Source organism: Xenopus tropicalis, chromosome 4 (genome assembly GCF_000004195.4).
Source record: "Xenopus tropicalis strain Nigerian chromosome 4, UCB_Xtro_10.0, whole genome shotgun sequence".
NCBI lineage: Eukaryota > Metazoa > Chordata > Amphibia > Anura > Pipidae > Xenopus > Xenopus tropicalis.
The window spans coordinates 15,884,957-15,898,788 of NC_030680.2; the positions used below are offsets into that span (position 1 = coordinate 15,884,957).

General features: G+C 45.2%; 1 protein-coding gene across 5 annotated transcripts in view; it reads right to left on the minus strand.

Moving 5' to 3' along the window:
- The window catches only part of spi1 (Spi-1 proto-oncogene), a 43,814-nt gene that overhangs the window by 15,244 nt on the left and 14,738 nt on the right, over positions 1–13,832 (minus strand). Inside the window, exon 3 of one of the 5 annotated variants that reach the window (XM_031899763.1) lies at positions 10,176–10,278. In XM_031899763.1, the coding sequence (XP_031755623.1) occupies positions 10,176–10,208 (33 nt within the window). In that variant the 5' untranslated portion in view covers positions 10,209–10,278. 5 annotated transcript variants of the gene reach the window in all.

Here is a 13,832-nt window from a genome sequence, read left to right on the forward strand (position 1 = left end):
GCACCATAAAATAACATGGTATTTTGGGAATCGTGCATCTCTGTAGCTTTCTCCCACCTTTATAGATTTCTGCATCATTTTTAGGCTTTTAGAATATAAAAACCACACGGTCACAATCATATTCTTCTCTATGGAGGGACCTTATGCCCTCTTTATAGATGGGTCTTCCCAATGGCAGGCCTGAATATCTAGAAGGGCATTTCCTAGTTTCACCAATTAATTACTGCTAATTAGAAGAAGTTTTACTCAACTAATTTGCACAACCAACAAAATGTCCCTTTGGAAACATGGGGGCTATTTATCCCTTCCCAAGCCCCAAAAGATGATAAGATAGCAGGCAGAACTCACCGTGGAGATAAGGGTGTACCCGTCCATCCTGCCCGCTGGTAACATCCAAAATTCCTTTTATCGGGACCTCTCTGTGACCTTGGTTTGTCTTTTTCTCAGGGTCCCAGATCCCCTGGGAGTCAAAAAATTGGTAAAGGGGGGTCGAAATGGAGTCACCTGGTGCCCCCCTTTGTGTGGGCTTGTGGGGGCAGGGCGGACGCCGACCTCACAACCCTGATACTGCAGTTTTTCCTCTTTCTTAACCCAAGTTCCTGATTTTAGATAACTGAGCGCTGAGCACAGCACTGACCATTTAACACGCTGTGACATCACGTAAGCCTTTGCATAAATCTCCTTTTAGCCGTCACACAGGAAGCCTGTCCCCTTAGCTGTCTCTTGTAGGCAACTGATCAGCCTTCCTCTCCCCCAAATACACAGACAAATGGAACTTGCAGTCCTCACTACTCTCCATTGCAGCCATTTATATATATATAGAGTGCAGCTCTGTGGCTGCTTTACTCCTTCCTTGCAATGGATTTATGTGCAATATCTATACGTTGCTAAATATTAAAAACTAGCATTTCAGACCAAGCACCACGGCAGGCAAATTTTCTGGCCAAGCCTTGGGGCAAATAAACATATTCTTGCGCTATAAACTAATCCCTAGCCTAGTCTTTTGGGTGGGTGTTCAGTAACATGTAACAGGGTCGGACTAGGGGGTGCAGGGCCCGCACCCCCCAAGGTGCCCCAGCCATGCCCCCCTAGCACCCAGCAGGGGCCCCCGCCACCCACCCAAATTTTTTTAATGCCTCAGGGGACGGACCCGAGGAGCACCGACAGGGATCAGGTCTGGGCCGCTGGGGCCCCCGGGTTTTTTCTAAAGCTGGAGGATGCTGGGGAGGACACTGGGGGGGGAGCTGGAGGATGCTAGGGGGGAGCTGGAGGATACTGGGGGGGAGCTGAAGGATGCTGGGGAGGACTCTAGGGGGAGCTGAAGGATGCTGGGGAGGACGCTTGGGGGGAGCTGGAGGACGCTAGGGGGAGCTGAAGGATGCTGGGGAGGATGCTTGGAGGGAGCTGGAGGACGCTAGGGGGGAGCTGAAGGATGCTGGGGAGGATGCTTGGAGGGAGCTGGAGGGGAGGATGCTAGGGGGGAGCTGAAGGATGCTGGGGAGGACGCTTGGGGGGAGCTGGAGGACGCTAGGAGGGAACCGGGATGATGCTGGGGAGGATGCTTGGGGGGAGCTGGAGGACACTAGGGGGGAGCTGAAGGATGCTGGGGAGGATGCTTGGGGGGAGCTGGAGGATGCTGGGGAGGATGCTTGGGGGGAGCTGGAGGACGCTAGGGGAAGCTGAAGGATGCTGGGGAGGATGCTAGGGGGAGCTGAAGGATGCTGGGGAGGACACCTGGGGGGAGCTGGAGGATGCTAGAGGGAGCTGGAGGATGCTGGGGGAGAGCTGGAGGATGCTAGGGGGCAGCTGGAGGACATAGCGGGTGCAGGATACAGTGGGGAGCGGGCCATAGTATGAGGACACTGGGGGAGGACCAGCAATGTTTTAGGGGGTCCCTGCCCTGGCACCAATGTAAAACGTAACCCCTGTCTACCAATGTTTTAGGGGGGCCCTAGCTGCCAATGTTTTAGGGGGCCCTGGCTACCAATGTTTTAGAGGGGCCCTGGTTACCAATGTTTTAGGGGGGCCCTGGCTGCCAATGTTTTAGGGAGGCCCTGGCTACCAATGTTTTAGAGGGGCCCTGGCTACCAATGTTTTAGGGGGGCCCTGGCTACCAATGTCTGTGTGTCCTTTGTACTAATGGGAGGGGCCACTGGGGGAGGGGCCATTGGAGGGTGGGTGTAGGAGGAGGGAGGGCCCAGAAAATTTTGTTGTGAGGGGCCCTGTGATTTCTGATGGTGGCCCTGTATATACCCTTATAAATGATGCATCAGTTATATATATCAGTTATCAGTCACTTGTATCACATGACTTATTCAACTTGTATATTATAAGCAAATACTCAAGTCACCACTATAAAAGATCCGGAGGTCATAGTGAAATATACTCATGTGTTACAATAGGGAGTACATTATTCCCTATATCCCTGGTGGTGTGTCTATTTGTGGGGTGGGTGACTCTAAATGTATGTGTTTGGTGGAGGGCTGTAGTTAAATAATTCCCCAGTGAAGCTGGGGTGGGGTTGCTGGAGTATAGAGGGCCTTGCGGGGTACTAACTACCGTATCATTTCAAAATATCTTTCAGAAACAAGTCACTTTTCACAAGGTTTGGAGGCCTAAAAGGCTTTTGCTTCAGGGCCCAGGGACATCTGGTTATGGCAGCTGATCATATCTATTCAGGAGATATTCAGTATCAATGGATCTGTGTTAAATTCCCTTAATAATAATAATAGGAAACTCCAGTGGGGATGGATTATATCTATATATCATAGGTGGAGGGTGATTGCTTTGCTTGGGGAGGCTAAGCATCTTCTACACAGATTCCTTTATGCTATCCCGGGGCAAGTTCCATGTATAATAACCCAAAACCCATGGTACGATACATCTAATGCCAATTTCATATATAATAACCAGGAACTCATGGTAAAGTAAATATAGTGGTGAATTCATACATACCAGAACACATGGTAGAATAAATACAGTGCTTATTTCATATATAATGCCCCCAGACCACGTGACATGATAAATACGGTGCCAATTCCATGTATAATACCCCAGAACATGGCAGGATAAATACAGAGCCAATTCCATATATAATACCCCAGAACCCACAGCAGGATAAATATAGTGTCAATTCCATGTATAATACCCCAGAACACATGGCAGGATAAATACAGTGCCAATTCCATGTATAATACCCCAGAACACACAGCAGGATAAATATAGTGTCAATTCCATGTATAATACCCCAGAACACACGGCAGGATAAATACAGTGCCAATTCCATGTATAATACCCCAGAACACATGGCAGGATAAATACAGTGCCAATTCCATGTATAATACCCCAGAACACATGGCAGGATAAATACAGTGCCAATTCCATGTATAATACCCCAGAACACACGGCAGGATAAATACAGTGCCAATTCCATGTATAATACCCCAGAACACACGGCAGGATAAATACAGTGCCAATTCCATGTATAATACCCCAGAACATGGCAGGATAAATACAATGCCAATTCCATGTATAATACCCCAGAACCCACAGCAGGATAAATACAGTGCCAATTCCATGTATAATACCCCAGAACATGGCAGGATAAATACAGTGCCAATTCCATGTATAATACCCCAGAACATGGCAGGATAAATACAGTGCCAATTCCATGTATAATACCCCAGAACATGGCAGGATAAATACAATGCCAATTCCATGTATAATACCCCAGAACCCACAGCAGGATAAATACAGTGCCAATTCCATGTATAATATCCCAGAACACACGGCAGGATAAATACAGTGCCAATTCCATGTATAATACCCCAGAACACATGGCAGGATAAATACAGTGCCAATTCCATGTATAATACCCCAGAACATGGCAGGATAAATACAGTGCCAATTCCATGTATAATACCCCAGAACACATGACAGGATAAATACAGCGCCAATTCCATGTATAATACCCCAGAACACATGACAGGATAAATACAGCGCCAATTCCATGTATAATACCCCAGAACAAACGGTAGGATAAATACAGTGCCAATTCCATATATAATACCCCAGAACACATTGCAAGATAAATACAGTGCCATTTCCATAAATTCGTTGCCAATTCTATATTACCCCGGAATACATGAAAGGATAAGACAGTGCTGAGTTAAAAACCTTCTAGCCACTCCCCCTGCAAACTGTAATAATATGGCTTTGGCCCAACCCACTGCTTGAATCACTACAATGTGAGACTGAGCTAGCAAGTCTGACATTCATGGCCTAGTCAAATAACCATTACCATTGGCTAGTACTGTATTGAGACAATAGACTACTCCCCATTATTACTGTCTGGTTACTGGTCTGGTTAAACTAAAATAAATGGAAGGAAAGAAATGCCTGCTTATCCATTCCTCAACACAGTAAAGGAGGTCATACATGGGCAGATTTAAGCTGCCGATTTGGGTCCTTCAGACTAATTCGGCCGCTTATCTGCCTGTGTATGGGGCCCTTCGACAGGCCTCCCAACCAATATCTGGCCAAATATCAGCCAGATGTCAACCAGGTAGGTTTGATTTTCCTGTTGGCTTTAGGAAAGCATCGGTTCATTCATACGGTTCTCACTCTGACTTTTCGAATCCCCTTCATTGTAATGGCCCTAGGGCCAAATGATCACATTAGCACAATATCACCCATCCAAGATGGGCATATTGGGGGAAATATTTGCTCGTTTAGTGACCTCGACAAATGAGCGAATCTTACAATGTATGGCCCCCCTGAGAATGCAACCTGTGCTGCAAAGTGCAAAAAACATGCCACAGTGCCCCCATGTATTTGACATTCCACCCTGCCCCAGCATTAGTAAAAGAGCCCCGTTGCCATTTTTTTAAGGGATACAGTCTGCAAGCAAGTGTAAGGATGGAGGCGATGGGCCATGTGAACCCAATCCTGTTGGTAATTAGGCGCTTATAGAGTTCCTTCTTTTTGTATCACTACTGAGGCCACAGCTTCTCCTTTCCCCCCACTCACCTTTTTGGAGAATCAGAACAAGGAACACAGGTAGCGCCATTCACTTTCACACAAGTTCCTCTTTGGTCAGGAACAAGAATAGTTTTGGGAACAGTTACCTTTAACAAGTTAAACCAGACAATGCTCTAGGCCTTAACCCTTTCAAGCCAGAACCCTTGCTCACGTTACACCTTCATACAATGATCACAACTAGATTGTAGCAGTGGGGGGCCCCAGGCAAAACAGACTTTGCAGGGTTTCCTTATTTATATGAAGTAGGACTGTCCAAAAGGGGACAAGAGTCAGTATAAACAGGTTTTATAATTATATATGAAGATATTGTATGAATATATAGCAGTTGATATATTTTTGGGGAGGCTAAGCCTTCCTATATCTTTATTATTCCCCAGTCTATGTATGTATGTATGTATGTATATCTTTATTTATAAAGCGCTACTTATGTACGCAGCTCTGTACAGTAGAATACATTAATACAAACAGGGGGTTAAAGATAATGGATAAATACAAAGTACAACAATAAATACAATTAAATACAAGGTACAGTTGCAATAAGAGTCAGAAACAAGATGAAGGAGGTCCCGGCCCCGTAGAGCTTACAATCTATATGGGAGGGGTAACTAACAGACACAAATGGGCAAATGTAAGTGCTGTAGGTCACAGTGGGTGACACTACAATATTAGTGTCTATGGCCCAATGTGTTACTCAGCTCGTCAGTTTGGATCTGCCATTGACTGACTGTCTTTTTTACTTGTTGTAGCCCTCCATTTGTATTGTAATTACCTTACAGAAAGATACCATTGGGTGAGGTCTGACGACCCAGGGTGTATAGTTAACAGCACTGGGGATATGGTCAGGTAAAGGGGCCTGTGAATGGGGCAGTACATATAATTGTTCTGTACTCATAAGCTGCACAGATATATGCCATTAAAATGCCATGTTAGGTCTTGCCCTGTACTACACACAATACTGTAAGAATAATCCAATACATTTTTTCATAACCTGTACAGAATCATACATTTTTACCAGAACCCTCAACCATAGAATAACCTAACTTTTCAGCTGTTTCCCTGTGTGAATTAGGACAGACCCTTTAGTTATTTATGTTTGAGATGACCTGTTAGTGTATCAAGAGAACCAGAAAAATCCTATCAAATCTTTTGTATATTCCTTCTCAAATAGAAGGGAGACTGTAGGTCCTGAAGCAGAGTCAGGAAGGGGCCGCAGGAATGAGGGTTAGCCAGTTTAAGGACTAGATCTCAAGTTGAAAAGCGGAGTAGCCAAAACACCAAGACAGCGTGGTAGGTTTGGTGCCCAAATGGTAGCCCAAGAGTTTATACTGAGGGTAGGTGCACCCTAGTAGGCGGCTTGACCAATGCCTTGTCACTGCTCAAGTGGTGTAACTACTCTGCACTGGGCCCCCTTGCAAATTTTTTTTAAAAGGGCCCAGTGCAGAGTAGCAAAATTACCCAGACCCCCCCCCCCCCCCCCCCCCCCACCAACCCTGGCACATCATCCCTTAACTATAACAGCCCCCTCCTGTAATCACCTGAGAGCCAGCATAAAGCAGGGATCTACATGAAAAATGGAGGAAGCAGATTGGATTCGATTGGATTGTTACACCACTGCTACTGTATCCCATATTGTAAGCTCTTATCAGCTCATTTCCTATAATGAACTCTTCTGCAGCACTACTGCCCAATCTATCTGAAGAAAATATATTTTCTGTTTAGGAAAACAGCCCTTTTTGAGTACAGCTGCACCACACTGAGAAAGACCCATCTTCTAATGTAGGGCAGTGGTTGTTGGACTCTTTCAGTTTAAGCCGCCCTTGGAGGCTCAACCTTTGGCCCAAGATACAGAAAAACATTGGTGTATCAGTCTTTCAGTCATAGTTCCAAGAATATCTAGGGCAGATTATAAGTTTTTGCCCCAAACAGTGGCATAACATAACAGAGCAAACCTCCCCCCCAGCTTGCATCTTCTGGCCCAATTCCCACCCAGCTTGGGCCACTGCTCCACACCCCCAGAGAAGCCAAACTTCCAGTTTTGGTACCACTGATATGAGGTGTCTAAAGTGTATTCTACTCTTACTCACGGGCAAACCAGACATGAAAAAACACCAACTTGAGAAGACTGAGGTTTCCCCAGTTCAACCTAAAACCTTTCTCAACATGAAGGGGAACATGGGTGACTGCAATCTAATTTCCAGGGAGAGTCCCACTTCTTGTAAATATTTTTCCCATGTTTCCAATGTTTCTTATAAAGTAACCAGCTTACTTTCAAACTTCCAGCAATAACAAAGCAACTGTGAGGCTTGTTCTGTTGGTCAAACTATTGGAACATAAATGCTGTCATATGGTTATTTTCTCTAATTTGTCTCAGGAAAATAATAATTGATGAATGTCAATATTTTCTTTTTGCTTTTCCAACCCAGTTTCTATGAACATTTCACTGGCTGCCCTTCCGTTTTTAGGTTTATGGCCTGCGCTTGACTAAATGCCCTTCCCAATCTGAAATTGCCATTCTGAGGGCTAATTGGAGTGCCATTCAGGACTAATGTTTACTGCCTCTCCTAGAAGCACTATTAAGATAATATATGGTGTGAACACATATTTCTTTACTTTTTTATAGGTTAAGTAGATCCTAAATGAATGTTGGTCCACAAAGAAGCATTGCCCCCTCCTCTGACCTAAATTTTCCAGTTTAATATTACTCTAATAAGCATTTGGCTTCATAACTCTGCCCAGTACAATTTGTACTCCCATAAACACCTGCCTATAGGCTTTATGCCACATGGGTTCTTGTGATCGACAATATCCTCTTGGTTGTCCCTGAGAGGAAAAGGGGGATCACAAGACTTAGAAGCTTCCAACCAACTGGAACTAAAGGCTCATTGCCACAAGTACAGACCATAAAATAACATGGATGATGGAACTTGCGTTAGATATAGAAGCCCAGGGACTGAATTGGTTATCCGTAAAATGTTAAATGGTGCCACCCCTGCCCTATTTCTAAGAGGAAATATAAGGATATAGGTCTATAGGCTGCCAATTTAGTCAAAGTCCATGACCAACTGGTATCCCAGATGCCTACCAAAGGTGCTGTGCTAGTTTATTTTCCAAGAATGTTTCATGTTTTGCAACTGTTATGAAATCAACCTCACTTTGAATGTGAACCCAACAGATGGTCAGTTCTTCTCACATGGTCAAGAGGCAGGATCTTTTCAAATGGACTAAAAATACAAGATCTATGTCTGACAAGTATAGTTTCTACCATAAGGCATATAGAGAAACATGCATGGGGCAGCACTCCAGCAGGTGTGGCAAAAAATGGGCAGCATGAAAAGATACCAGCACTGAACGTAGCTGAACTGGAACCACACAAAGTTTCAAGCTTCATGTGGGTAATAAAACAATGTAAAATGTTATGAGTAGCGGCTTTGCGGATTATTGAGTAAATTAGGAAAAACCTCTCTATGAGGAATTGAGAAAGCCTCAGTGGCCCTTCCACACAATTGACCACATTTTGAAATCATCTGAATGTAGAAATTAGCCAGCCATCACGCACGGCACCAGGACTTAAAGGCTCATTTAAGGAGGACAGTGTTGGACTGGGCCCAACAAAGTACCTGACATTGAGGGCTCACAACAATTAGGTGTAGACAGTGCCTAATGAAAAAGAAGTCATATAGACCTATGGTGGAAAAAGGAAAGGGCTGATGGGAATTGGCTTGACCTTGGTTCGAGACCACCAAGTACTCGTGTAGGCCAATCTGACCATGAGAGGGGTGCCTGGTGCAAAGTCCAAATCACCATACATTCTAGCACAGTGATCCCCAACCAGTAGCTCACATGTTGCTCACCAACCCCTTGAATGTTGCTCCCAGTGGCCTCAAATCAGGTCCTTATTTTTGATTTCCTTGCTTGGAGGCACACTTCGGTTGCATAAAAACTGACAAACACAACCTCCTTTAGCCTGCCAGTCCATAGAGGGTCTATCAAATACCCAATAACCCTTGTTTGGCACCTCCATGAACTTATTTATGCTTGCATTGCTCCCCAACTCTTTTTACCTTTGAATGTGGCCCATGGGTAAAAAAGTTTGGGGATCCCTGTTCTAGCACACTGGGCATTTGACAGACTATATATGACTCCCTTTGTAGCACCTAGCTCTGGCTTGCACAGCATCTTAGCTCTTCATTATGGATCGCACAAAGTTGTAGCTGACTGGCACATTCACACAACTTGTACTTAGTATGTTACCATTAATTGCACCTTATTCATAAAGCTCAAGTAGGAGCACATTAAGACGTATGGTGAATCTCTGTAATGGAGTAGCTCACCTTGAAATAAACTCTTAGTATGTTGTATACCAGTGGTCCCCAACCAGTGGTTCGTAAGCAACATGTTGTTTCTTCACCCCCTTTGAAGTTGCTCTCAGTGGCCTCAAAGTTGGTGCCCATTTTTGAATTTCTGGCTTGGAGGCAAGTTTTGGAAGCATAAAGACCATGTGTACTGCAAACAGAGCCTCCTGAAATCCACAAGGGTCTACCGATAACCAATCACAGCCCTTATTGGGCACCCGCTAGGATCACGTTTGTGTTTCTAACTTTTTTATATTTAACTATGGCTCACAGGTAAAAATGGTTGGGGACCCCTGGCATAGACAGTAGTATTTGAAAACAATCTACAATCAGTCTTAATTTTTTAATTACCCTAGCAACCCAGTATCATTTTGGAAATCAGGATGGAATTTGAACGGGGGGGGGGGTCCTAATTAGAAAGATGAACCCAACAAATAAGTACAACAGTAATGGTCAGGTTTTTTTTCGGTTGCCAGGGTCAATGGAATGGATCAATGTACAACCTGGCGCTCTGGTTTGGCACAATGTTGGTATAATAGAATTATATAACACTGAGATTGGTGCAGAACCCTGCATGGCCCTAAGGGGCCACCACATATAACAGCTGTATTGATCTTTAACTTAATTTTATTAAACCCTATAAACAATACAAGAAATACAGATGAACCAATTTCGTGGCCTAGCCCTCCAGTTGGCTACATTCACTTTCCCTTGCACCCTCGCTGCTGCCCCTGTGATAGAGATACTGTTGAAGATTTTCAAACACCAATAAGCTCAGCCTACCTTAAAGGGCACCGTGCTCCATTTGCAGTTCATTCTGTTCTCTCCACCAATCAAATCACAGCCATTAGCCGCTCTCTGTAGAAGGCACTTCCAGTCCTGGGTCCTGTTGTATGAGAAGCCCCCCGAGAGCTGAAGAAGAACCCTAGGACCCAGACCCGCTCCCCAGCTACATACTGGGGACACAAAGAAAAGGCTGCTTTTAAATTTAAAGGGGGAAGTGAGTTGACTTCCCTTATATTGCTACGGAAAGTAGTAACTTCTCTGTGCCATTACTTCTCCTAACTGGCCCCTGTACAGCAATATATGCATCCCTGTGTGTCAGGAAGGGATTCGTGCAGGGGAGCTTACAGTCTAATTACTAAGTGATAGTCATGGATACACTGCCTATGTTCATAATAGAGATCTGGGGCAGCAACCTGACCCTCTTTTATATATACAAGCAGACTATATACATTAAAGGGGATACAAACCCAAATATACAAACCCAAATAAATAACGTTTTGACTAATGAAAGAAAATGCTAATTCTAAGCCACTTTCCAATATACATGTTACCAATGTTCAATGGATTTAAAGTTATTTGTAAATGTCGTTGCTATAGAAAGTCATACTTTGATTAGGCAAAACATCCATTGTGGGTTTATATCCCCTTTATTATACTGGGGGTTACATACCCTCAGACTATATACCATAAAGGGGTCACAAACCCAAAAATAATATTTTGACGAATGAAAGAAAATGCTAATTCTAAGCAACTCTCCAATCCACGTTACTAATGTTCAATGGATTAAGAGTTATTTGTAAATATTATCACTATAGAAAGTCATACTTTTTTTAACTAGGCAACACATTCATTGAGAGTTGATATCCCCTTTAATATTTGGGGGGGTTACATTTTCAATCAGACAAACACAGGGTCGGACTGGGGGGTGAAGGGCCCACCCGACGTCCTCCCCTGAGCGTATAAAATTAATGCGTCAGGGCAGGAGTGGTCGGGAAGGGGGGCCGCTGCAAGTGCCTAGTCTGACCCTGGCCAAACAGCATACACCATGTTATAGAAATCAACAGCCCTGCTTTCCAATTCATACAGTTCAGCCTCTGGCCCCTCCCCTAAAGCCCCAAACCACCCAGAATCCACCTAAAACTTACCCTTTCTCTTTCCCTGATCCTGTTTGAGAGATAGTTCCCCCTCTTTCATCATCACCCCACCCCTTCTATATCACAAATCTCCCCTTGTAGCCTTGCAGAGCATTCTGGGGTCAGTGACCCCCTTTTGAAAGCTGAAAGGAGGCAGAAAATGAAGGCAAATAATTCAAATAATACAAAAAATAAAGACCAACTGGAAAGTTGCTAAGAATAGGCCATTCTATAACATAGGTGAAAAACTTAAAAACTTGATCAAATGCAATTTAACACTACTTTGGTCCCATGCAGGAGTCGCCCTACCCCTCTCCTGAGATGTGCCACCCACACACCCAAATACCGCCCCCACATACCTAATGATAACAAGCACAGTGGGACTGGACCTGTCCCTACACCATACTGGCTTCATACCGGCCCATAAGGATTCAACTGCACCTGCCCCTGGTTGGCTATTGCCACCAGATAGAAGCAGGCATCATTCTTAGTAATCATTTCCCCTTTACTTTCCTCTTCCTATAAATGTTTATATGGCCATAGTTTTGGGGCAGAAAACTGCCACTTCCAGCAAGAATGTGACACATCCCGCAGTCGGCACTCGGGGTGACAATAGCCCATGTTCTAGGGGAGTCACTAAAATTTCCCATGACTGGGGTGAGTTTTCCAGAGACATGCAGGGGAATATGTGGCCCTACCACGGTCGTGGCCGCCCTTGTGGGTGCAGAGCCAGGGGGATATACCCCTTTTTTTGTTGGACCTTGTTATTTACAGGCAGCTTTGGCATGTGGGATTCGAACGTAGGGGGCATTTCTGGCATAAACAGTCGCTGCCTCCAACTGGGCCAGGGAACAGTAAGAATGATTTATCTGTGTGATGAGTGCATGGGAGCTTTAGTGTAATATAAAGCTTTAGTGTAATATAAAGCTTTAGTGTAGCCTTTACTATTCCTATTACGATTCAGCGGAGTCTGTTTGGCAGGGCATCTGTGTATTCTGAGTCGTGCAACCAATTACTTGTCCTTGTGTCTGAGGGTTTATCTGTTCAGGTCCCCATACACCTTATCTCCTACTAGCAGCTTCCTCTCATAGCCTCAAATCCCACAGTCACCACCATAGACGGAGTTACAGCAGCACTGTCACACACCTTGTGGCCTCCGGCAGCATTTAAACCACAGGGTTTTTATGTGTTTTTATTAAAAACTTCACAAGAAAGAACATAACATAACTCAGACCGACATGCCGGACAATAATTTCAACTTACAACCAAAATTTACCCCCCACCCCAGTCCACAGGGAGGGAGGCTCAGGCACTATGGTACAAGGAGAGCAGCACCTACTGGGGCTCCAGTGTAACTGCCCCAAAGCAAATGTAAGGATATAAAGGGGTGCAGGATAAATAGGTGGTCGGGTAGCTACACACAGACAGTGTAGCAAAGGGAGAGAAGGACACACAGACAGTGTAGCACAGGGGAGAAGGACACAGACAGTGTAGCACAAGGAGAGCAGGACACACAGACAGTGTAGCACAGGAAGAGAAGGACACACAGACAGTGTAGCACAGGGAGAAAAGGACACACAGACAGTGTAACACAGGGAGAGAAGGACACACAGACAGTGTAGCACAGGGAGAGAAGGACACACAGACAGTGTAGCACAGGGAGAGAAGGACACACAGACAGTGTAACACAGGGAGAGAAGGACACACAGACAGTGTAGCACAGGGAGAGAAGGACACACAGACAGTGTAGCACAGGAAGAGAAGGACACACAGACAGTGTAGCACAGGGAGAGAAGGACACACAGACAGTGTAACACAGGGAGAGAAGGACACACAGACAGTGTAGCACAGGGAGAGAAGGACACACAGACAGTGTAACACAGGGAGAGAAGGACACACAGACAGTGTAGCACAGGGAGAGAAGGACACACAGACAGTGTAGCACAGGGAGAGAAGGACACACAGACAGTGTAGCACAGGGAGAGAAGGACACACAGACAGTGTAGCACAAGGAGAGCAGGATAAACAGACAGTGTAGCACAGGGAGAGCAGGACACACAGACAGTGTAGCACAGGGAGAGCAGGACACACAGACAGTGTAGCACAGGGAGAGAAGGACACACAGACAGTGTAGCACAGGGAGAGCAGGACAGACAGACTCAAGGGGATGGGCAACACAGTGCAGACTAAGTGGGGTGCAGAGGTGCCCAAGGCTAGCTACTAGGCAGAGGGCAACTATCACAGTGCAAGCAAGAAATACTACATTAGGAAAAGGGATCAGAGGGGCATAAAGCAGTCAGATTGGAAAGGGAAGCCATGGAGCCAAAGGCAGATATGATAGTATGGCGGATGCAGTAAATAAGTAAAACTGCACAGAGGGAGCAGAGGGCATAAGAGCAATGGGGGGACATGGAAGAGTGGAAAACAGAGAATGAAAGGGTACAGAGGGGCACAATGGGGGGAACCCCAGGGGCGCTGAAAGGGCAGGACTGCTGGAGTGAGCAGCATGGCACATACTTTT